At 39.8% G+C, this 13148-nt stretch overlaps 1 protein-coding gene across 4 annotated transcripts in view; it reads right to left on the reverse strand.

Moving 5' to 3' along the window:
• Positions 1-2328: 2328 nt before the first annotated feature.
• Positions 2329-13148, reverse strand: part of LOC110990781 (uncharacterized) — a 40917-nt gene continuing 30097 nt past the window's right edge. For 3 of the 4 annotated variants that reach the window (XM_087143948.1, XM_087143949.1, XM_087143951.1), the window contains 14 exons: positions 12204-12314; positions 11881-11991; positions 10883-11155; positions 9895-10269; positions 9380-9534; positions 7781-8075; positions 7444-7557; positions 7149-7315; positions 6566-6679; positions 6157-6227; positions 5816-5856; positions 5516-5612; positions 4803-4908; positions 2329-4454 (listed from right to left, as the gene is read on the reverse strand). In XM_087143948.1, coding sequence (XP_087000074.1) covers positions 4380-4454; positions 4803-4908; positions 5516-5612; positions 5816-5856; positions 6157-6227; positions 6566-6679; positions 7149-7315; positions 7444-7557; positions 7781-8075; positions 9380-9534; positions 9895-10269; positions 10883-11155; positions 11881-11991; positions 12204-12314 — 2105 coding nt within the window. In that variant the 3' untranslated portion in view covers positions 2329-4379. The remainder of the gene's footprint in view (positions 4455-4802; positions 4909-5515; positions 5613-5815; positions 5857-6156; positions 6228-6565; positions 6680-7148; positions 7316-7443; positions 7558-7780; positions 8076-9379; positions 9535-9894; positions 10270-10882; positions 11156-11880; positions 11992-12203; positions 12315-13148) is intronic. The other variant, XM_087143950.1, reaches the window with a different exon arrangement.

Genomic DNA, 13148 nt, shown 5'->3' on the forward strand with positions numbered 1-13148 from the left:
TCAAATTAAAGCTCACTTGATTATCTTTTACTTTCCTGTCTATTTTCAGTGGCTCAACCGATGACTTAAGTTCGAAGATACTTTCCTACAGATATAGGCCAATATCAGCTCTAAAACAGTTGTGAGGCCCATTTTGAAAATTTATGCCTACACGGCCACTGCAAAATTTGAAGGCCGTGTTTGGTCCGATACTACAAGCTTATTTTAATAGTGATATACCCAGCAAGAAGTGAGACCGAGGGATACCCCCCAACATGTCCAAATCCCTATACACATTGCAGAATATTGTTACTTAACACATCCCCCAAGATGTCTGAAAGGAATTCCCCAGATTCCTGCGAGACAATGACCAACACAAAGCAGGGGGGGCTCTCTCCGTCTCATACCTTGCTGCATATGAATAGTGAGGGCGCAAAGAGGGGGGGGGGCACCAGCTTTAATTGGTGTGGTTTTCAATATCCATTCATCCCTTTTTTTCAGTGGGGGGAATCTGGAGGGCACCGGGAATTCGTGTAGGCGGTACGTCCCCCTCCCGGTACTCCACGTGCCACGTACGAAATGTTGTAATTTTATCGCAGAGAATTTGACAGCGAGCCGAAAAATCGTGATTTGGTTCGCGCGGGCAATTTTGGGCCTAAGTTGCTGGCCTGCAACTTTAAATCTGCTGATTGCACGAACAGGCCTTTTGTCATCAAACATTAACTTGAAAACAACTTAAACTTTGCAGTTTTGCATTACTGCTTTGGGCACAACCAGAAGTTCTTGCTCAGTGCCTGCATATGTATGCACAACCCTTTCAATGTCCAGACTATGACACACTGAGCCACAACTGGGGTGTCGGGCTACTGAAAATGAGGACCAGACCCATACATATGGCATCAACCGTAAGTGGCAACGCGCTGGCCAATCACAATGCGCGAAATGTGTCGGCCCCTTCCGAACGCATTGCCTGTCATGGTCTCATTTTTCCGGCGTGCTCTGATTTCCGGAAGAACGCACCCGATAAATACGGGCGTTTTACGGTTTTTTTTACGTTTTTTACGTTTTTTATAGTGCGCCCCCAAGAGTTTGCAATGCGTTGGACAATCACAGTGCGCGAAATTTGTCGACCCAATGCCCGTTTGGAAAGGGCGGACAAATTTCATGCGTTGTGATTGGCCAAGGCGTCGCAAACTCTTGGAGGCACGCACTTTGCCCCAACATGCCTATTTTTTGGGTGTACTGATTTTTCCAGTTGCATACGGATACGTACGCTCTTCTGTTCCACATTTGGAATATACAGAAGAGAGTGGAAGGGTTGTATGATCCACACATTCTACACATAGCAACCGCCTATTTTCAGTATTACCTGTGTAATGCCGTGATCGTGTGATGTAGAAACTCAGCACAAAAGGGAAGAAAAAGGGGATTCACTGCGCCCACGTTTGGGTCCCTGTTCGTGTCGCTCAGCAGCTTTCGCTTATTATACTACCCGGTAATCTGAGCACGCCGGAAAAACGAGACCGTGAGGCCGGTCAATATGTACAAACTGTTAGCGGTGCACTATTCGAATTCACCCGTATTAGAGCTCAGTGAGGCATCCAATTTTTTGCAATTTACCTGCAGAAATTTCATCACTGGAGTGTTTGGACTTCACAACATTGCTTTTGACATTATAAGTTATAACCATGAAAAGACATCAAAAGCAATGCTTAACTAATACTCACATTAACCGACATTCAGATTAGTAAGGACTTGCAGATTGTCAATCTGCATGTTTATATATATCAGTGCTCCCACCAGCAGTATTGTGAAAAACAAACCACTTCGATATCTCCTAACAAGCAGCGAAAAGTTGGTATGTTTCATGCATTTGGATTACAATACACTGCCCCTCCCCCCCAAAAAAAATCAGCTACCTCCTCCCTCCTTGTTGCATAATGGCTGGGTTTCTAAAAGGATTTTTTTAATCCCAAATTATTTCAATCTGACAGAGCTATAACACGGCACACAGCCTAAATCTACGTTTTCCATGCCTTCGCTGTGTGGAAAAGTGACGGCCCCACGGCCATGTCCTGACGATCACGCTGTGGAACGCACAGGGCAAAGCTGCCACCCGAAGACTCCAAAGAAATTCTTAACATTTTGCTTGTTCCGCCACCTCGAGTTATTTATTCCTAAATGACTATTTGAATTTAATAGTTTACAGGCCTATATATAAGATAATATAAAAACTGAATAATCTACACAATTATAAATTCGTATCAGGGTAAAGCGAACTAACGCTTCACGAGAACTAGTAAGGTACCGGTGAAATGTGAAAAACCTTATGCTTAATCAAGATCGTGATACAATTCAAGCAAAGCGTCTTTAATTCGAACGCAACTTTCAGCACGCAAAAAATGAGCATGCACTTATCTCTCTAAACAAATTTACAAGCCTGCAGTTAATAAATGATAATTTGGGCGATATGCAACTTTGTCACTGTCCCATCAGTATACCACAAAAAGTCATACAATTTTACGTTTTTATGTTTTATCGCTTGGAACACTTATCACTAGTTTTCCACTTCCTGACCCTAGCAAAAGTCCAGAAAAGGATTGAAAGTATGTAACAGTCCGTTAAACGGTTAATAGTTGGTTTGTAATTAAAAAAATATTACGGATACAAGCATTGTTGACATATCAAAGTTAAAAATCTGCATAGATTGAACAAACAATAGCAGGGAATTATGATACAAATCTTTCATTATCAAAAAAAGACAACAAAAAGCGGAAATATGAAATGAAAGGCTGGTGAAATAGTAGCGCTCTCTAACATAATAAAAGTAGCTCTGTCTCAGAGTTTTATAAGATAAAGGCTGCTTCTCGTTTAGCAGTTTTGTTTTGATCTGTTTAATCTTGTTTTGTTTTTTTTCCAAATACATGAAAATAATTCCTACGTTTTCAGCAGAAGCCATTTCATTTTAATGAAGCCCTTGATAGGAAAGCTTTTGAAAGGTCAGTTCCGTATCTGCATTGTAAGACAATATCATTGCTGTTCAAATTCACTTGTTACTGCTATAAAGTGAATGACATTTTGAAAAATGAGGCAATCAACCGTAAATCGCTCCGTATCGGTGCATCACCAAGCACATACATTTGCTTAATCAATAAGCTACGTCAATACATGTGCGTAATCCTAAAGAAAAAATCACTAAGGAAGATGATACGGAAATATACCAATGGTTATACCTCAAAGCAAGAAGATTATGGCATATTTCAGATATACGTTATGTTCAAATGCCATTTTTAGCGAATCCAAAGTCAGTATACCGAATAGATAATGTCAATATAGTACGTCTGAATCTAAAAAACGGATTGCAATTAATGTACACTTTTGTGATTGTCATATCGCAAGAAACAAGTAAATATATACAACGCAGTGTATGTGACACTTAATTCAAATAATAAAAACTCGGCTTTACTGAATACAGTCAAAGAAAAACAAAATTAAGCGACATCCGATAAAACTTTACCAAGTTTTAATTTGAAATAAAAGTTAATTACCCTAATCCATATACACGCACCATATAGCCTTTAGTTTGAACAAGCAAGTGTAGTAAATTAAAGGACACAAATACATCCATGTGTAAAGGTAAAGTAGTACATAAGATAAATCTTTCATCATAGTGAAATAAAGAATAGAAATTAAGTGAAAGATAGATAAATATAACAGCAGAAATTAAATAAAACAAAATCACTGAGTAGCTGAATTTAAACTCTCCTGAAACAAGTGTAATTCTGAGTTTGCACAGCAACAGAATGAGGGTTATACTGTTACACCACGCGTCAATGTGACGTTGACCTCAGCTGATTACATCATTTTTGGCTATTCGTTCAGCAGATTTCGTTTGTTGCTTATTATGAAGACAGACAGATTTTTTTTTAAAGTTATAACAAAAGCGTCGCTGTGAAGAGAATTTTCAAACAGTTCCCTGTCTGCCACTTAATTCCTTCACTAGCATATAGAATTTCATTAAATGGACATCGACTTATTAACTGAGGAAGAATTTTACGTTCTGAATTTCTGTGTAAAGAAAACTCTTACAAACCTTACCCCGCGAAAACCACTTCAGTTTTGAATTCGGAAAGATTAAAAGTAACTTTTAATCATTTCCACGGCTCCTGTCACTATTCATCATTGACGGTATTGGGGGTCGCAAGATTACATTTTATTAGGTATCCTGTCCTAACCGTTATTTTCAGTACCGCGAAATTTATTTGGGCGCTAATCAACATGTATTTATTATAGGACAATTAAACGTTAACATTAGACCTAAAGCTCTATGTGCTGTTTAAGGTCCAAGTAGCCCTTGACGGTCATCACCCATGCTTCATTCGACCTTGGCTTGAATCCAATCAATTATCATCCAGCTCTGGGCGAATCATCAAGTACATGTAGTCCTCTGATGTCAGCAGCAGTTGCATGTAGGTCTGCAATGAGGAATATGGCACAAATGTGGCCGACTTCAAAATACAGTAATGGAATAAATTTCGGCGAGTTTTGTTTCACCTGTGGTAACTGAGACATCATAACTCTCCCCTACACAGTAAGAAGGGAAGCCTATTCGGTATGCCATGGTATGATAGTTGTGAAAAGAGCTGTTGCAAATGAAGCTAGCCAAGTTTGAAATGATGCTAGCTTTTCTGAGAGGCTTGACACAATAGGATGGCGCCTTTTGTATTTACCAAAACAAAATATATGTACAGACCCCTATTTAGAAAATATCCTCCTTCAAAAGTACTAATATTTTTTTCTTGTGGAGACACTTAAGCACGCACCTTCTCAGTTCGGTTTTCGGCCATTGATTTGAGAATCGAAACCAATGTCTTGAATGCTGGTCTCTCCTTCGGGTCCTCCTGCCAACACTGCATCATCAGACCGTAGCTGTGATAAAGAAGATAGTATCGGACAACTGTGCCCACCTGTCCCATTGCTCCGTGGTGTCGTCAAGTTTGCCTCATTTGACATGTCGACACATTCCCAGCAAGCGTTAAGTTATCATGGCTTAGTTGGGTACAGTGTTTCTGTCCACGATGTTTTCGTTTATATGAAGAATATGTTTCCCGCTGTATATCATGTAGAGACTAAACTACATGTGTTTTTACTGTTGATTTTAAAGAATTACAGAAGAAAGGGATACGATACCGGTATAAGTGTATGGATGAGTGGTCAAAGTTAAAACCTCTTCAGCATCAGGATTCAGTGTTTAATTGTATTAATATGTGACCCACTCTGTGAAAATGAGTCTTAAGTTGCCAGAGCCACTTTGGAGTAAAAAGTCCTTTAGAATAATGTTGCACAGTGAAAACCAATAGGGACCCACAGCTTTTTTCACCATGGAGCATTCAATCTCATAAGGACGCCAAACTGAGTGATCATCAAAACAAAAAAACTCAAATTGCTCTTTCCAATACATATGAAAACTCACAAAATGGCTCTGGTGACTCATTTTCACAGAGTGGGTCACATATAAAGAATAAAGAAGTCTTACAGTTCGTCGTCACAATTGCTTGGTTTTGGCATACGGTATCCATTCTCCAATCTTGAAGGTAGGTCCTTCGATTTGATATCTTCGAAAGGAGTGGCACCTAACAACGTGAGCAACTGAATACTCTTAAAACGTGATTCATAAATAAGGTTATCGTGTTAGTACTCAATTCAGATTTCAAAGTAAAGAAAGAACAATCTGGTCAAACATGAAAATGGAACTTAACGCTAATGCTTGCGCCCGTAGGCAATGGAATGGATTTTTCCGAAAATGAAAGACTCAACGTCTTTTGCAACTTCATACCGAGAGTAGCTATTTCCCAGAGAAGAATTCCAAAGGACCACCTGATGGCAAAAAGAAGGAAAATGCACTCATTCTCTCATAAGTATGCATGACAAAAATTTATTCGATGCAAACAAGGTGAATTTTAGCGTATTTAGGACATGATTAAAAAACTTTGACCCACTATTCCTCCCAGGCAGATTAATAACGAATTTGGGAAATACAAAGGCATAATCCGCCCAGACGGAATAGTAATCCGTCTGGGCGAAAGAGTAATCTGTTTGTTGGGCGAAACATTTGGTCGAACTTTTTTAGTCATATCATAAATACACTTCCGTACGATTCCCATACTGGGCACTTACACGTCACTCTTTGACGTATACACCTGCCTCAGCAACGATTCCAGAGAAAGCCAGCGAGTGGGAACTCGAGTCTGGAAAAAAGTCAGTGATACAATGAAATACCTATGTTCAACCAAAACTAAATCAATCATGCACCGAAACTTTCCGTTAATGTAAGTTGCCTGTTACGCTATTCTCTTTGTCATAAATCAGATTTTATAGTTCCTACAGTTGTTTCCGCAGGTTTCATAAAAGTAAACAGGAGGAAATGAAATTAAGGGCTAGGCAAAAAGGAAGTGGCCCTTGAGCAATAATGCTGAACAAATTCATAAAGAGACACTGATTAGTATGTGGAACTCTTATATTCATTTTTCTTAATTATGTCTTCAGTAATTTTAGATATGGCAGCAATTTTTAATTGGGATCATACCTTGGATGTCTGAATATAGATATCTTCTCCTCGGGATAAACCAAAATCTGAAACCTTAGCAACCAGATCGTCGCTAAGGAGGATGTTTCTTGCCGCCAAATCTCGATGAATCACCTGTAAGTTCAACTTCCATATTTACTTCTACAGTTTCTGCTTTGTTGTTCCGTGCGCAAGGTCAATGTTATTTGATACCCAGTTTGGCGCGTCATTTACTGCTCGAATGTCACATTTCTTCATGGTGAAAAATGCATTCACAACTTTTCTACTGGAATTAATTTTAATGTAATGTCATGTTTCGTTGAACCCTTCTGGGTGTTTGTTTCGCTTTTTTGCAAAGCGCGAAATTGCATTTTTATTTGATATCCAGTACTCTATGAATTTTCTGCTTGAAAGCCATATTTTTCCTTAACAAAGTATTCAAAACGTTTCTAATTCACTTCATTTTGTCTGTTTATTTTAACCCAAACAGTCACATTTACCATTAAATATTATCTATGCATGTAGTGCAATCGATTTAACAACACTTGTTATGTTCTCATGTAATGACGACAGCCACACCATTGAAATCTTTGGTTCTTAATACCCCCGATGCAGCAAGATGTTGCATTCCTTTGGCAATGTCCAGAGCAAACTGTATCAGCTTTTCAGAAGACAGAGACGTCTGGCCACCGTCTCCTTGGGATCGGGCATTTCTCAGGTAGGTTCGCAAATCACCGTTGGGCAGGTATTCCACGGCCACGTACAAATCATCTGACAAGTTGTAAACACATTATTTGGTGACGTATATTACGCAAGGCTTGTAATTATTATTTAATCAAATTTGAGTTTACAATGAAAAGAAAACTTGATTTCATGATTCAAATCTATGACGCACTTACCTTCGTGTTGACAAGCGGCGAGAAGGTTTACAATATTCGGATGACGTCCAACTTTAGTCAGAATTCGAAATTCCTCAGTGAAGTTCTGATGGTCAGCCGGTGACGCGTGTGCCGCTGTTGAAGAAGAAGAAAGAAATGAAATACATCCAGAAACTACTGAAGCTACAAGGGAATGCAAAATTTAAGTAAGGCAATTAAGAATTTCTCCTGTAAGATAATTTGGACAGGCAATACAATTTCGCTTCGAGTGCGTGGTGTATTAAAAAGGTCAAAGTGCTTTACCATGTTAATCATGGTCAAACGTTTGGTATAAGAGCTCTTACTCTTAAAGCCTCACCCTTCAGTTTCTTGACAGCAGCTTTTGAGATTTTCCCTCCAATCACCACTGCTCCTTCAAGAACTTCCCCGAAGTTCCCACTGCCCAGGACCGTCTTGCTGATGATCATATCTTCCCACTGTATACCCCACTGCTGCGCCCAAGATGGTAGTCCAACGTCTTCATAGGTCGATGATTTTGACGATAGACCAACATCAAGAACTTCATATGATGACGATGGAACACCATGACCAACTCTCTCATAAGGTGACGAAGTTGTTTCAATGTCTGAAGCAATCTTATTTTGATAAGTATTCTAGATTAAACAATAATGAAACAAAGGGGTGTGACTATGGGTTCAGCATGGAACGAATGCATGTACTTCTTAGTCGGCTTCTTTCAAATATTTTTTTCTTTGTCCAATCTCCCATCATGAATACAAATCTTTTTTTTAAATTTAATTCCATTTCCAGAACTTCTTAAGAACAGAATGTACTAGACCAACGTTGTCACCAAAGACGTACTCTTCACGTGTGCCATTCGTAACGGCCAAGAGCTTATGATAAATTCAGGGAAAGGTTTCTTATTTGCTGCAACAGTTGCCATTAAAATACACGAAACTTATTTATTTGTAAGTATTAACACAGAAAACACACCCAGTGGGTGGATCGGTGGGCCAACGCCAGTGGCGGCGCTACGTGGTGTCATGTGGGTGCAAATGCACTCATCAAAAAGCCGCTTGCACCCATGTTTGCACCCACAAATTTTGTCACATATTACGAGGGCGATTTTCGTTTTGTGACTCATCAAAACCCAGGTAAAATGAAGGATCATTTGCACCCATGCAATCCTGCCTTGCCCCACTCTTACACCATGTTTGCACCTACAGCCACCGAGGTCTGGCGCCGCCACTTACCAACATGCGAACTAAATTAAAAAGAGGCACTGTCTTGTTTACGGACTGGAAGTGCTTGCACTTTAGAAACTGCCACCTTTAGGAGGGATTCTATGCTGATGAAAAACATCCGTAACAACTAAACAAAATTAAACAAGACAAACATTTGGCCCGACCCAATACCTGAGGAGCCACTGAAACACATCGTCCAATTTTACAAACATGTCATGAAACCTTTCTACTGTATGACGCAGCTTTGTATAGACCAACTGCGTCTGCCAAGTCTCATGATCTATCGTAGGTATTAGATATCAACAAACACGGCGTCCACTACAAGAAAAGTGTTTCAAAGTGTCATTTACCCAAATAAAGCCAACGGTAGGCCATTTCGGGTGGGGGGCATTATGAATGTGCCAACGGAGCGTCACGCAAAACAAGTTTTTGTACCCCCCTTCCTTTCATCTTCATTCTCCGTTCATCATTTTGCAGACAGACCATGATTTTGCCGCCAAAACAAAGCAATAAGGGAGGGGGTGTGACACCTCTTACACCTCCCCCCTCCAACGATGCCCGCGACAGTACATACCGCACTCAGACTACTGATGTGCTGGGTACTCTACCGTAAATCGGCTTTATTGTTTGCAAACACCATGCAAAACACACTTTGCTATGGGATTGATACCCCCCTATACGTCACGTGATTTAGTAGGTGGTCTGTTACTCACCAGTTCTTGTGCTCCGCCGGATTGTGCACCGGATTCGTTTTTTCCGTTACGCCGTCGACGACGGAGATAACAAATGAAACATCCTACAGCTACTGCAGCCAAGACGAGAACCACCACAATGATTACTGCAATGACGGCTGTGTTTGAAGAGCTGGCTGTTGTTGATTGGAAAATAGTTGTGGGGAGTGGTGAGCAGTGATAAAACAGGGTAAGCAGTGATAAACAAGAAAGACAACAAACGACAATTTTTGCCTCCTGTGCAGCCACGTCTTTCGAGCAGACTGATGCTAACGTATATAGATCCTTAAGGCATTTTCTCCTAAAAGCTGTAGTAAGAACGAACTCGTTAAAAGGTGGTTTAGAAGTGTTCAACACGAGTTATTAATTTTGTGGGCCTCAAAAGCGATGATAAGATTGTAACCAAACAGGTATACAAAGAAATGTGACCTCATTTCTAAATAACAGTTTTTCTCAATTTGTTTTTGTTTGCTTTTATATGTTTATATATAACTCACGCTCAGTCACGGTAGTTTCTCTTGATGTAGTCCTCTCAGTGGTAGTTGAAGGGAGTGGAAGGGTTTCTCCAGAAACTGACGGACTCCTTGACCCTTCTCCTGTTCCTTCTCCCACTGCAGCCACGCTAAACATGTACTCAGTGCTTGGTTCCAATGGTTGGACTGTGAAGCTGTACGTGCTCTGAGATGGGTCTGTCACCGAAATGGTACCAGCAGCAATCCAGGATATTGGAGACGTCAGAGAGTAATATACTTTGTATGCAATCACTGGCCCTGCTCCTCTGTCCCCTGAGCTTGTGTTCCATGCCTGCCATGTGACAGTAGCTAATCGTGATTCCAATGTTACAGATGGCGTCTGGTTTATATATGGCAAACCTGCAAGAGAGACCAGATCTTAGACCTGCTGCATGGCTAATACGTATACATAATTCAGTCAAGATTAATATTTGTGCTGTTGCAAACTTCTTCAGAGCAATGAGGCACTGTCCAAATCAGCTTAGGTTCAGCACAGGCGTACAGACAGCTCTCACCAAGTAAAGGAAATGTATCAGCCAATGGCTTTCCCAGGTATATGCATTGGGGTTGGCAGGATTTTTCCCAAAACGAGGCCACAAGGAGACGGGGGGGGGAGGAAGCACTCATCACTGACAAACTGATAAACCATTAATGGAGAAACAGGGGCCATTTTAGAGGTCTTTTCAAGCAAGTTAATACTTTTTGTCCCCTTTGTTTTCTTTTACTTTTCATTTCCCTTCTTTTGTTTTTTAATGTTTATTTTTCTCCTAAGACACTCATGGGTGCATGTACTATTTGAATCTGCAGCCAATTATCAAATAAGAATTCGGCATATTTTGCACGACCAGCCTTCAACTGAAAATGCGCACACTTTTAGAACCCAGTGTTTGTGTGTTGCTTTATCCTTTTAAAGAACTTCTTATAGCCAAGTTCCAAGAAATAAACAACCAATAGACAGCTGTAGACCATTTACCAGTAATTGTGACATTTATCCGGCAGGACTGTTGTACGATGTTGAAAGATCCTGTTGCATTGATTTGAATGTTTAATGTGGTTGAATCAGTCAGAGGAACAGCCACTTGATAGTCACTTGGTGTTGAAATGACCATGCCTTGTGGATCAATGTAGGTAAACTGTACACCAGAGGCACCTGCCAAAGCAAATGGCTGTGGAATTCCGACTGAGACTGTCATACCAGGAGTCCCAACAGCAGTAACCTCATCAGGTTCACAAATGATCTGAAACACTGTAACCAAACAAATTTACTGATTAATTCTCATGTAATCCTTCCAAGGCATGTAAATAAAGCACTTTGAACGGTAAAACATTTGTAACTTTTCATACAAGACATGATACCATGCACAAGAGACTTCAAATACCCTCAACTTTTTTTCTCAAAAATACCACAAAATATGCCTGATCTAAGAAGCCGTATTCTGGCTATCTTCCACACATGAAAGCAGTTGGCTTTCAGTCCGTGTACATGTGTAACATGCTATCACACATTTACTGGTTTCTTTCATTCCAAGACTTTCATAACTGAATACATCTGCCACTGTAAGTTTGGATGGCTTTGAAAAAACATTTGGTTTGAAACTGGACCAAAATGGCCCCGCTATTTCGATTTAAAATGTTAAATCCTGCTGCAGAGAGACTAACATAATAAATAGGTTGGTTTGAAAGGCTCTGCTCTGATGAGTATCATTAGGATGGGACAAGCCGTCATCAACAGCAAAGTGAAAACTAATAAGAATGGAAGGGAGTCAATTCTTTTTTCTCTTAATTTTCTTTCCTTCATTTTTTAAAATGTCTTTCACCTTTCCTTTTTGGTGGGAAGGGGAAAGACCAAGAGTCCTCAGACCCTTCCCATCATGATGACCGTCAAGGTTATTACAGACTTTCAAGTTTATGTCAAATTTAAGTCCGTGACTACTGCACTACAAGTTTATGCATGAATGAAAATTAACACACCAAAAGCTTCACAGTTATTTCCAGTGTAGTTGGATAGGCAGGTGCAGTTGAATGTGGTTCCCTGAGCACTGCATGTACCTCCATTCATACAAGGACTGGAAAGGCACGGATCTGGTGGTAGACAAAACTTAGGTAAGTCACTTTGGGGTGCTTATTCCACTTCACAAACTTGTGCATAATGAATTCAGCTGTCAAAACACCAATCAACTATTGCGTGGTTTATGTGGCAAACTTGCTGTCTAAGTCAGTACAAAAATAGACACCAGCATTCCAAGTGGATGTTGTTAAATGTTAATGTGTTAATGTGTACAGAGTGGACATACCTAAAAATGTACATGTATTTCCAACGAGACCAGATGAGCAGGTGCATCTGAATGCAGAACCTTCAACATAGCATGTACCGCCATTCAAACAAGGACTGGAAAGACACGGATCTGATGATAAACAAGAATTAAGAACTCAAGTTAACTGATTTTCTCTTTACATTACCAGTGTTGTGCTATGCACAGAGCCTTTAGAACAGTAACAGGAAAGCAGCCAGGTTTTGTTGATATACCCTAATCTGACCTTGCCAGTAATGCGGAGTATTTTGATATTTTGCCTAGTCTTGCTAGAGCAAGCTTTTTACATCCAATTTCTCACGAAGTGATGTGCTATGAAATTTATGAAGTTCCCATTCCTATTAATATACATGTATGTTGGGTTTATATGACCGCTGCAAAACTCTACTTTTTGTCTGATTTCTGTTTCAATTCAAAGAATCTCTTGTAACTCTGCCTAAAATAAGAAGCAAATTTTCTCTAAAACATGTAGTTGGGTATGTGACAGGAGGTAATACAGATTTATCAGAATTTAAGAACTGTCAAGAAAATCCTTAAATGTTAATGTGGTACTTTCTGACATTTTTTCAAGTTAAGTGCATCTCCAGGGAATTAACACAGCTGAATTTTTGCTGGATGTCACTGTTTGTTACTTTACAGAATTTTTTGAAACTGAAACTGTTCACAAAGGATCAACAGCATCAAGCACTATAATGTACAAGTACCAATACTTAACTTGATGAATTTGAAGTTTTTGAATAAAGAGGTCTGGAACACTGCAAGAGGGAAGTTGAGAGAAATGTTGAAGGGTGCTGCTTTGGGGGTTCTATTACAGTTGGTTGTAAAGGAGGAAATAGTCAATTCACAGGTTAACTTTTAGGCTAAAAATCCCCGCATATTTAGTTTACTGGGCATGACTAGCTAGTTCGAAATTTTTAAGCAAAAATT

Source organism: Acanthaster planci, linkage group LG12 (assembly GCF_054643075.1).
Source record: "Acanthaster planci isolate LZ-2023a linkage group LG12, COTS_SCS, whole genome shotgun sequence".
NCBI classification, from domain to species: domain Eukaryota; kingdom Metazoa; phylum Echinodermata; class Asteroidea; order Valvatida; family Acanthasteridae; genus Acanthaster; species Acanthaster planci.